The 12,520-nt window shown below is 45.5% G+C and overlaps 1 protein-coding gene across 3 annotated transcripts in view; it reads right to left on the minus strand.

Annotated features, from left to right (window-relative positions):
* Positions 1-1,809: 1,809 nt before the first annotated feature.
* Positions 1,810-12,520, minus strand: part of CALN1 (calneuron 1) — a 683,678-nt gene continuing 672,967 nt past the window's right edge. For all 3 annotated transcript variants that reach the window (XM_011932152.1, XM_011932139.1, XM_011932146.1), the window contains one exon: positions 1,810-10,278. In XM_011932152.1, the coding sequence (XP_011787542.1) occupies positions 10,151-10,278 (128 nt within the window). In that variant the 3' untranslated portion in view covers positions 1,810-10,150. The remainder of the gene's footprint in view (positions 10,279-12,520) is intronic.

Consider the following 12,520-nt stretch of genomic DNA (forward strand, 5'->3'; position numbering starts at 1 on the left):
AGCCTGACCAACATGGAGAAACCCCGTCTCTACTAAAAATACAAAATTAGCCAGGCATGGTGGTGCATGCCTGTAATCCCAGCTGCTCGGGAGGCTGAGGGAGGAGAATTGCTTGAACCTGGGAGGCGGAGGTTGCAGTGAGCCGAGATTGCGCCATTGTATTCGAGCCTGGGCAACATGACTGAAACTGCGTCTCAAAAAACAAAAAAGAAAAATTTCAATGGGATTGAAAGGTAGGTTCACATCTTAAGGGAAAATTTTGTTTTACTTTGGACATTATCCAGTTTGGGCCCACATTGGACAATGAGTCTTTGGGGTTCATTGTCCTCAGCTCAGTGTGTCAGGACTCGGAGACACCGAGTTCTGTGGTCAGTGCTCTGGTGAGCAGTTTTTATACAGGAAACTCCTGGGGTGAGTTGCCCAGAAAAAAAGAATATTCATAACCAGGTGCTAGATTATAATAACAAAAATGAAAAACGACAGATCAGAGAGGATAACCTCTAAGTCATCATCTCGCTGGAATTTTCCAGAGGCCTCTTTAATGGGGTGAAAAGCATAAAGAAAAGTGTGCTTTATGCCTGAAACATTCTATTTTTAGGATTTTTAAAACAATAACAGATGCTTAGTGAATTCACCTCATAAGCTACCCCTGAGAAGGTATATAAAATGGAATATTTAAAACAGGGTGCCCGAGAGGATCCTGGAAGATCCAAAACCCAACTGGAAACTCAGTTTTTTTGGCTAAAAACAAGACATCTGGAAAAATGTGAGATAACATTTTTGAGAAGAGAAAAAAGTATGAGATGCTTCATGGTTCTTGGAAACAGGAGGCCGAGTTCTGGTCCAAATTTGGGCAGTGAATCTGTAGTCCCAGCTAGCCGGGAGACTGAGGTGGGAAGATCACTGGAGCCCAGGAGTTTGACACCAGTCTGGGCAATAGAGTGAGACCCTGTCTCTGCCAAAAATTAAAAATAAATATAAGCTGAGTGCTATGGGACGAGCCTGCAGTCCCAGCTATTCAGAAGGCCAAGGCAGGAGGATCACTTGAGCCCAGGAGTTCAAGACCAGCCTGGGCAACATACTGAGACCCCATCTCTAAAAAAATTTTTTAAAATTAGCCATTCATAATGGTGCCCACCTGTAGTTTCAGCTACTCAAGAAGCCGAGGTGGGAGGATCTCTTGAACCCAGGTGTTTGAGGCTGCAGCGAGCTATGATTATTCCACTGTACTCCAGCCTGGGTGACCCTGTCTCCAAAAAAAGAAAAGAAAAGAAAAAGAAAGAAAAATTAAAAGAAAAAAAAGAAAAGAAATTTTGGGCATGATCTCAGTTAGTGCCCTTAATCAAGTCACTTAACTTTTTCATACCCTGCGTTTCCTTATTTAAGGAAATAGGTGTCTTTTTCTATTTCTAAGAAGCTCAAATAATATTAAAACTTCCAAAAGCTAAAGTAAAAGCTATACAATGCCTTAAAGTGATGTTAAGAAGAATTTGGCAAACGGAATCCCAAAAGGATGACACCATTAGCTTGGGTGTCTGCAAAATTTTTAAAATTATAATATCTGCTTCCTAGCCAGAAGATGCTTCATAATTCTCACCATATATTCGACAGTCCACTTACTTGCCCTAATGCCAGGTATCTCTCTTTAGCATCCCAGCAGACAGCAAGATCCCATGGCAGCTTTCTCACCTGTGGCTTCTTGGTGATGCCAGGCTGTCATTGAACAGACTGGTTGCCCCTTGGGGTCCCAGGAATGAGTCTCCTGACCCATTTGCAAATCAAACCACACATAATGAATGGAATCTCTCGTCAAAAGAAAAAAAAAACTTTTATTTTTTCTATTGCATAAATAATGGTAAATTAGACTCTTTTTATACAGATTATATATTTACAGACAAGTTTGGTTAAAGAAAACATCTGGTAAATATGGCAGTTTTCCTTTATACACTAAGATAACATATTAATAATATATACTTCATTTGATTGGCAAGTTGCATGCTAAGTTAATTTATATTAATATGTACATTTTATATAAAGATTCTTTTTTGACTAGTCTGCTGACTTTCTCATCACTTAATAGCAGAAATCATCAACTAATACTGAATGAGAGAAAATGGGATGCTAATGAGGTAAATGGGAAGATGGTGATTGATGAGCTCCATCTTAGTGGCTTATTCTGTATATGAGAGCTGCCAAGCTCCAATCGTCCTGGCCGTGATCAATCCCCAGCTGTGCTTCTATTTACACCCAACATATTGGGGGCAATATACAAAATACAGTTATTTACTACTGCGCTTTGAGAGACAGCTCACGCCCCAAGTCTAATGACCACTACAATCACAGCAACCCTCCTCCCCACCCAACAGATGACAGTTCACCAACCCAATGCCTGGAGAGACTTTCTGAGTCGAATTTTCCTCCAAAGTCATTGTTTTTGGTTAGTCCTTGGAGAAATAGCTTCTTCCTGGATTCAGAACTGGGGAAGAAAATCAGACCCCACTAAGAAGCCACTCGAGGACCCCTGAAAGCTGATTTTGAGCTAAGAAAGAGAAAATATGCTTTAATTTTCCTTGGAGAGAGTTGAGAGGCACTGGCTTGTGCAGCTCTCCACCAGGAGCTGAGAGGGTCCTTTCTTGGCCAATCTAGGTCTTTCCCAGGGAGAACAACAAGGTTTGTTAGAAAAACAATTACTGGGATGTCAGTCTACTTTAGGAAGAGGGAAAAAGAATGAGAATCTAGGGTTTGATGTTGCCTGGGGCAGAAGGGTTAGAGACTTGTGGATCCTGCAGCTGCTCCCTTCCTGCCCTCTCTTCCTGCCCTCTCTCCCTGCTCATGGGTGGGCCACATCAAAAGCAGGCACCACTCAGCACTCAGCATCCCTCATTAGCCATTTAAAGAGCTATCGCAGGTGGCCTGTCCCCCGGGACTCTTAATCTAATTCCTCACAATCACCAGAGATCACGACCACCTTCTTTCTGTGGTATTAGGAATAATTACAAGCCACTATCAACATATGCTGGAAGTGCTGTTATAGTGGCCAGAAAAAAAAATAAAAAACACGGAAAGAAAGAAATAACTGGAAATTGTGCTCTTTATTCAGTAGCTTTCAGTAAGGCTTTCTCAGATGGAGAAATACGCATCTCTTCTTGGAATCTGCCCTTGTTTCCTCCAACTTCCTCCTGAATTCTGATTCACATGACCTTTGGGGAGGTGACTGACTCCCTTTATTTTCACACTTGCCAAGACAAAGACAGAAAGCTCATCTTTGATGCTCCCTCGAGTCAGCAAGTCCTTAGGGAATAAACAAAACCTCTTGCCTGCAAGATATGACACACTTGACATACACCAATTTGCATTGTTTCATTTACAGACAGCGGACACCAAAAGAGAGACTTTATCACAACTGCCTCTTGGGACTTGTGTTCAAAAAGGAGCTGCCAGTTCCTAGTGCAATTCATGGGGGAAATCCAGACCCTCTCAGTAGGGAGTATTCACTCCATCTTGTTTCAGACAAAACAGATGGGAGGGCTTGTCTGGTTGACTTCTCCTCTGGCTTTAGAGAAACCTGAAGTCAGGGAGGAATGCCACTCAACATAACCTAGATAGTGGGTGGAAGAGTCCTAACTCCTGGGCTTTCTCCAGCTGGTAGTACTAACCACATTTTGAGTTCTTTCCTCTGCTCTCCTGGCCTCAGTTTAACAGGTCTGAGCACACTGGGAGAGGCATTCTGGGCTTGACAGATGTCAGCATCCTCCTAGGAATGGCGAGCTACCAGCCTGCTCTTGAAATCCATAGAGCCTGTCATGTGGATCAGACTGATGGGCAACCCCTTGACACTCAATGCTCTGCATGTTTCCAAAGTAGGCCAGCAATCTGGAGAAGAACTTTAGAGGACAGCATCTGCAGCCCTTTAAGAACTTTCTTTGTCTCTCTCAGGTCCAGGGATGGAGCAATATCACAGTTGCACCTTGCATTCCCTGGAATATTTCTTCCTAATTAGCCTGCTCTTCTATCCCACCGGAAAATTCCAGCCTCTGTATCCTTTCCACTTGGACAATAACTTCACAGTGTGAGAAGCACTAGTTTGAAAGCCAACCCAACACACCTGAGGAAAAGAGATGGGTGAGTCTATGCCCGGCATGGGGGGTGTGCTCAACTGATGAACTACCCCAAGGTCAGGGTAAGGGCAGATGACTGGGCGAGCTTTTCCACTTTCAGAGGACTGTCTTGTGGGTGGGGCTGGAAAAATCTCATTCCTTGTGATATATTTCCGGTCAACGGAATAAAATTAATTTTGCCTTGGAGACATTGTGAACAATATCACCATGTCTCTCGAGACACTATAAAGAGTCCCAAATGAATATGAAGGAGAAACCATAGCTGTCAAAGTGACCATATGCATTACCAGTGACCATAGATACTAAGAGAAATGCTTGGCTTGTTGGCGTAATTGATCTCATTCCTCCAAACCAATCATACACTTTGGATATTTGTTCCCTCCAAATTTCATGTTGATCTCCAATGCTGGAGGTGGGGCCTGCTAGGAGGTATTTGGGACATAGGGACAGATTCCTCATGAATGACTGAGTACCCTCCTCGTAGTAATGAGTGAATTCTCACCTTATTAGTTCATGCAATTGCTGGTTGTTAAGGAGACTGGCACCTCCTCTCCTCTTTCTTGCTCCTGTTCTTGCCATGTGACGTGCCTGCTATCCCTTCACCTTCCACCATTAGTCAAAGCTTTCTGAGGCTTCACCAGAAGCCAAGTAGATGTTGATACCTTGCTCATACAGCCTGCAGAACTGTGCGCCAAATAAACCTCTTTTCTTTATAAATTACCCAGTGTTATAAATTATCTTTTATAACAATGCAAAATGTACTAACATACACCTATTTATGCCAGGGCCAAAAAGGGCCAAAAAATTGAGGACAGTCCCCTGAGTGACTTAGTCAAAGCAAGTGTGAAGTGAAGCTGAACAGTTGTGACACTCAAATTATCGTGGAGACAGGGTCAGTAAGAGGCAGCCCTCATTCTCCTCTATGTTGCCATCACTTTAAATAATTTAAATGGAAAAGTCTTAGCTGGTGAATATTGCTTCTTTTTTTAAAATTATTTTTTGAGATGAAGTTTTGCTCTGTTGCCGAGGTTGGAGTGCAGTGGCGCGATCTCGGCTCACTGCAGCCTGTGCCTCCAGGGTTCAAGTGATTCTCCTGCCTCAGCCCTCCAGAGTAGCTGGGATTACAGGTGCCTGACACTATGCTCAGCTAATTTTTGTATTTTTTTTTTTTTAGTAGAGATGGGGTTTCACCATGTTGGTCAGGCTGGTCTTGAACTCCTGATCTCAAGTGATCCACCTGCCTAGGCCTCCCAAAGTGCTGGGATTATAGGTGTGAACCACCGCACCTGGTCCTTAATGCTTCTTTTCTATTTCAGACAGATTCTCCCCTTCTAGGGCAGTTGAGCAATCAGGTGTGGAGGGAAGATGGCTATGGTAAGGCCTTTCGGTTACAGACTCTTAGCTCCATGGGGATCACTGAAGAGGCCAATGAGAATGTTCTGATTTGAGGTCTTTTAAGACAGATGTTCTTCAGGTCGCAGCTCTGCAGACCTCTTGGTTATACAACCAGGATGTGCGATGTGCTGACGTCTAAAAGTTTAATCTCAGTTCATCTGTATCATCATGGTGATATAGGAAAAGGGGCCCTTCCTAGCAGAGGAATTCCAGACCCTCCCTGTATCTTGGTGAAACGGTGAAAAATGTAATGACTAGGGCATTTGGAGAAACAGTGTGGCAAAATGACCCAACAGGGTTTGAGACCTGCAGTTAGGAGGAGCAGAGCTTAGCGGCTTCTGCAAGGAAGACGCGCAAGGACACAGTAAACATGGATCCCAGGACATGCGACCACACATGGCCAGGTCAGCCCAAACCAGGGAGCTGTCCTGGGGGTTGCACCCTTCATTTTCTGTCCATGCCCTCACAGGGCCTCAGGGAAACTGCTAGATTTAGGTGAAGAGCAATGTGCAAAACTGTCTTTGATTTATGACCTGAGTCTGGACTTAAGCCTTGTAGGAGGCATTTGGAATAAAAGGTAAATTTTTCTCTCTCAGTTCTGAAACTTACCGCTTTATGATTCTATGAATGGGAAGTTGGGAGGGGCATTACTGTCAAAAGCAGCTGTTCATTTCTCATAGGCTTTTTTGGATAACTGCAAGATCATAGACCATTTGTCAAGTGAAATTTGAGACAGGGCAGGTATCGAGAAAGGAGACTCATAAGACATATCTTGTTCTCTGCAAATAAAACACCCAGACGTTTCTGAAACCACTGGGTTTGCCTAAGACCACATGTAAACCTCAGTTCACCAAAGTTCACACGTCTGGCTTGCGAGAGTGTGTCTCAACAGGCAAACCGTTACTTTTAAAGACTGGAGGCTTAAAATCTTGTTTGCCTTCCAAGATGATATTTCTGCCTGTTTACCTAGATTAAGGGGTCCTGGCTCTGGACCCTGGGAGAAGGGGCTGGGAGTAGGGATGGGGAGATACCAGGGCTTATAGGTAGCTCCTGTTCTCTTGAGTAAATAGAAGGACAAGTTCAAATGCAAGACAAAAAGGCAGAGAAACCACCCAGATTCTTTAAGGGTAATTGCCTCTCCCAGCAGGATACAGATGCAGAGAGTCAGGTTGCACTCAGGCTGAATTGGGAGTGTTCTTTAAGAAAATGTTCCCTATTTTTGTGTGCCTTGGCAAATTCAGGGTGGAATGCAAGGGTTGCCATGGTAATATCCCTCTTTTTTTTTTGGTCAGATCAGTCACGTGGGACCCATGCACATTCTGGAAGCCACTGCTAATAGTTCCGATGCTACATTCTGTTTGGGGGCTTTGTTGGTATCTGGAACGGTGGGCCACAGCTTCTTTGGCGATCAAGGGAGTCAGGGTCCGTTTCCTCTTCTCTCCCAAGGAAACTGCCTTCTTGATCATCACTTGTATTTTCTGGGCGGGGGTGGGGGTATCTGCTCTTGCAGCGAGAATGGGCCAACCCGTGTTTGTCACTCAGTCTCCCCACAGTTGGGCAGCCAAGGTCGCTGGTTCCTAAGTCTGTTAGCTGGAGGACAGAGCGAGGGGTGGGCGCTTCCCTCTTAATTCCTGCAGAAGTCACCTCCTGCTGGGGCTACATGGCATCCCTTGGGCATGGGAGACCAGGACCTTCTGGAACCTTCGGCCATTAGCTTCATAGTCACCATGATGGGGACACTGACTGGCATGGGGCCCTGGCACAAAATTTGTGTGAACGGGGCTGGGAGTTGGCTGCCTGACAAAGAAGCCTTCCTTATACCCAAGACAAAACTGTCCAAGAAAAGCAATCAGGGTGCAAGTCACCGGGACAAATTCTGAGCTCCTGAAGTCTAAGGAATGCCGCTAGCTCAGGGCTGTCTCCACCCACTGTGTCCTTCAGTCCCTGGGTGCCACGTGGGGGGTTACCACGGTGGGAAGTTAACTCCTAAGCTGTCAGAAAGAATTCCGCATCTTCCTTCTTGCCGTCTCTCTCTAGCAGTCCGCAGAGGAATGCATTCTCCTAGATTTTCCCCCGGGGAGGGTGGGCTTGCTTCCAGGTCACTGGGAGTGAGAAGAAGGGTCACTGTTAGGGAAGGAATCCTGCAGCCTTTGTAGAAAACAGGATGATGGCGCCTCTCCAGAACTCCTTTTCCTCCCTACCCCTGCACAGTGGCTAATCTCTCTGCTGATGAAATCTAACCCCCACCTCCTGAAGGGTCTCTGTTCTCCAGCAGGAGGCAGAAGAACTTGCAGAAAAGCCGCCTTCGAAGTACTCATTTTCTGCCCTGAAGACCAGACTCAGCTGCGGCATTTCAGGCCCCTCTCATGGGGGAGGGGGCTTTGAAGACTCATCCCTGGGGTTTCTACCCAGTCTACTTAGGGTCCTGCACCCCTATCCCCAGGAGGATGTGGTTTGGTGGTTCAGGGGTCAGGGAAAGATAGGAAAGTATATCCCTTCAAGATCTGCTCTGCCCTCCCATCCAAATCCAGCTGGGAAAGGGCAAACTGCCCAGGGCAGATATTAAGGATGAGGTTGTTCGATGTGTTAGTATTCTGCATTTGGACCTGTTCTAGTTCAGAATTCCAATCCTAAGAGGACAGTGGTGAGTCAGCCAACAGGACCGACAGAAGGGGCAGGCATGCAGTGTGCAGGCAGCAGGGCAGGTAAGGGGGAAAGGCAGGTTGCTGCCTCCTTGGTCTGGCCTTGCTGGGCTGAACTCCAGGAAGTTTTGCAGAGGGACCTGCAATCCCCCAGGCTCTTGGGAACTTTCATCTCCTCCCTCCTCCATACTATGGCTAAAACCCTAGTTTTACTTGTGCTCATCAGGAGTATTCACACTCTCCCACAAAGGGAAAGTTTCTACAGCTGCCCCCAGGCTGTTGCCAGGAGCACTTGCAGAGGTGAATGAGAAAACTCTCATCGGAGACCTTGGGTCCTCCAAGTCTGAGAAGGCAGTAGGGAGAAAGCTGAGTGGGAAGACAGGGAGGGAGATCAGGAACACAATGCACCAAAAACCCTACCCACTGCACTGAGACAAGAAAGCTTCTGGTGGCTCAATACTGGAAGAAAGGGGGGAAGCATGTAGTTTTAGGATGTAATCAAAAGAAGTAGGAGCAAGGTAATTCCATTACAAAATAAAGACCTGAGCTTGGAAAAGTACAAAGGGAAGTATTTCATCTAGAGATTACTGGCTAATCTGACTACACAAGCTTGAATTCATAGTAGTGGCTGACAGCTAGGAAAAGTCAGGAAATTACAGACTTGGAATGGAGTTGAAAACAGATCCTTGGTTCAGTTACCTTCCCCAACGAAAGTATTCTGCTGGCAGAAGTAAATTACCTGTTCTGTTGGCTAAACTCGTAAACATCTTTTCCCCCCACCTCTTGAAAATAAGTCAGTTGCAGAATGTGAAGGCCAGAAAATCTTATGTAAAATACAGTCGTTTGATCTCTCCATCTTTCCATTTTGGATTGCATTTCTCTTTTTAGCTGGGGAAGACTAACTAACAAAGCAAACTCCAAGGTAAGGGAAAGGTAAGATGCACAAGGACCTTAACTTACAAAGGTCATCTGGCATAGAGACATGGTGGGTCTCCATGACTCCAGATGGCTGGGTGTGGGTGTCAAAACCTCACCGCCAGTCTCAGTCCCCTCCCCCTCAACCTGCCTCACCCCTGCCCCAAAGAAGCAGGGATGAGTGTGGGAGGGAGGACAAGCTTATATTAGGTGTAAGCGATTAGGGAAGAATGACGTCACACACGAAGAAGCCAAATATATATATCTGTCTATGTGCTAGAGATGCCCACGATTACGCTTCTTTTTTTTTTTTTTTCTCTAATGGCAGCACAGGCGGCAAAGCTGGGAGAAAGGCTCTCTGCAGATTCCAAAATGCTGGTGCGGGATGGGCTCTAGGAACAGAAAGCCAAGTGCCAACGGAAACTGAGAGCACCCCAGCTCTACCAATGGCAGTCCTCTAGAAAAGGCAGTAAGAACGGAAGCGGTGAGGGGTGCAGCTAAAGACCGCCAGGGGCTGCACCCCACTTAATGGCTTTCCCCTCATGCCTTGGGGGGTCTCCACTGGGTGGAGGAAGGAAGCCAGGGTGGGATGGAAAGCCCTCTCTTCTGTGGCAACCCAGAAGTCAGCCTCTTGGAACTGAGGGTTGACCTCAGCAGAGAGTGTCCTGTTGACCCTTGGGTTGAAAGAATGGGGAGTGGAGGTGACTGTGTGTTCATGCCTCTCTCTTGCTCTCTCACCATTATACCTGGATGGCCGCTGGAATTCCGAGATGAAGATGAAGTTTTTCTCTAGAGTTATGACTGATGGTTGAAGCAGTAATTCGGAAATCCTGGCTATTTATTGCATTAGAAAACAAAACCATTAAAGCACTGAAGACAGCCCTTTAGTGTCCCTGCCAAGGAGATGAAGCTGAAGTGCAACCCCAGTTGCACTCAACCTTGGGTTCTTTACTGAACGGTTCCATCGTCCGCATCCATCCATAGTCCATAGGTCTGTGTCTGCTGTGTGGAGGAAGAGTCTGCCCGCAGGGCATGCACATGCGCGGTGAGCTGCAACACAGTGTGGCTGGCGGGAGGCTGCTACTCCATGCCGCTCCGGAGTATCTGGTTGGCTGCAATCAGCATGACACTGATGATGAAGGCCATAGCAAAGGCGCATATGAGGCTCTTCCGGACGCAGGTCTGTCTGTTCTGCTTCTGGGAATGCACTGGTGGTGGGAGGAGCAGGTGTGGGAGGAGGGAAGAGGGGTTGGGAGAAGAGAGAAGAGAGAAATGACACAGTGAGATAGGTTGCAACTCTTCATCAACAGGCCAGCAGTGAGTCCTATAGGATGAGACTGGTCAAATCAAGTTGACAGGCACTTATGGGACTGTTACCAAGGAGACTGCATAATATAAAACACCTTCTGTGAAAGGTATGAAATGAGAAAACTTCTATAAAAAGAACCATGATGGATGTGATGTTAAGCTTTCTGATAGAATAGAGCTAGAATGACTTTCAGAGCCAGGAAATATGGGACATTTCAGAGTAAGTTTCATAAAAGGCATCATCCAGTGATTACTGTATCCATTTCTGCAGCTGATAGAAACACAGCGGAAGTTCAGATGCTTCCCTACATCTCTGTGATCAGCTGGGTGCAACTTACCTTTCCTGGACGGTGTTTTGGGTTTTGCTAGTCAAATCACTGTAAGCGACTTCTTGCATTATTTCAGACATACACATAGTGGTTCTACAGTAGGGTTGTTGGACAAGCAGCATCCCCATTGCTGAGAGCTTAACAGCTTTTTTTTTTTTTTTTTTTTTTGAGACAGTGTGTCGCTCTGTCTCCCAGGCTGGAGGGTGGTGGTACTATTGTAGCTCACTGCAGCCTTAACCTCCTGGGCTCAAGCTGTCCTCCCACTTCAGCCTCCTGAGTAGCTGGAACTACAAGTGTGCACCACTGTGCCTGACTAATTTTTTTTAATTTTCATTTTTGTAGAGATGGGGTCTTGCTATGTTGCCCAGTATAATCTCAAACTCCCCTGGGCTCAAGCCACCCTCCTGCCTCCCAAAGTGTTGGGATTATAGGCATGAGCCACCATGCTTGGCCACTGAGAGGTTTTTGAAAATGCAGATTCTTGACTGGGTTTGGTGGCTCTCATGCCTGTAATCCCAGCACTTTGGGAGGCTGGGGTGGGCAGATCACCTGAGGTCAGGAGTTTGAGACCAGCCTCGTTGACATCTCTACTAAAAATACAAAAATTAGCCAGGTATGGTGGCACATGCCTGTAATCCCAGCTACCTGGAAGGCTGAGGCAGGAGAATCGCTTAAACCTGGGAGACAGAGGTTACAGTGAGCTGAAATCATGCTACTGCACTCCAGCCTGGGCATCAGAGCAAGACTCTGTCTCAAAAAACAGGCAGATTCTTGTCCAGCTCCCACCCCAGATCTGCTGAATCAGAGGCTCTGGGAGTGGGGGCCCCTATCTGTGTTTAACAAGCCCTCCATTAGAGCTTAGATGCTGCTGAAGTTGGGGAAGTGGGGATTGCTCAAGGCTGAGAGAGAGAGAGAAAGAGAGAGAGAGAGAGGGAGAGAGAAAGGAAGGAAAGAAGGAAGGAAGGAGAAAGAAAAAAGAAAGAGAAAGAGAAAGAAACAAAAAAGAAAGAGAAAGAAACAAAGAAAGAAAGAGAAAGGGAGAAAGAAACAAAGAAAGAAAAGAGAAAGAAAGAAAAAAAGAAGAAAGAAAAAGAAAGAAAGAGAGAAAAAAAGAAAGGAACACCCACTCCAGAGTTTTTCATTCAGTAGGCCTGGAGTAGGATGAAGTTGCTGGGGACAGGAGGGGTGTGTGTGTGTGTGTACATGTGTGTGTTGTTGGGGACATTAAATCAGAGGTGTTGAAGAAAATGGCTCTTTACACTCAGCTGTTAAAGAAGACTGCATAGCAAAAGAAAAAGGTCAAGGTTGTATCCACGTGCCTTTAAAGAATGTAAAAATCACTCAAGCTCAAAAGGAGAAAGAGAAAGAAAGAAAGAAAGAAAGAAAGAAAGAAAGAAAGAGAGTGAGGGAAGAGAAAGAACAAAAGAAAGAGAGAAGAAAGAAATAAAAAAGAAAGAGAAAGAGAGAAAGAAAGAACAAAGAAAGAGAAAGAGAGAAAGAAAAAGAAAGAAAAGAGAGAAAGAAAGAACAAAGAAAGAAGATATAAGGAAGGAAAGGAGAAAGAGATGGAAAGAAATAAAGAAGAAAGAAGGAATGAAAGGAGAAAGAAAGAAGAAAGAAGAGAAAGAAGGAAAGAAAGGAGAAAGAAAGAGAGAAGGAAGGAAGGAAGAAAGAAGAAAAGAAAGAGAAAGAAAGAAAGAAAAGAAAGAAAGGGAGGGAGGAGGAAAGAGAGAAGGAAGGAAGGAAGAAAGAAGAAAAGAAAGAGAAAGAAAGAAAGAAAAGAAAGAAAGGGAGGGAGGAGAAAGAACAAAAG

The sequence above is a fragment of the Colobus angolensis genome, unplaced genomic scaffold (genome assembly GCF_000951035.1).
Source record: "Colobus angolensis palliatus isolate OR3802 unplaced genomic scaffold, Cang.pa_1.0 Scaffold122, whole genome shotgun sequence".
NCBI classification, from domain to species: Eukaryota; Metazoa; Chordata; class Mammalia; order Primates; family Cercopithecidae; genus Colobus; species Colobus angolensis.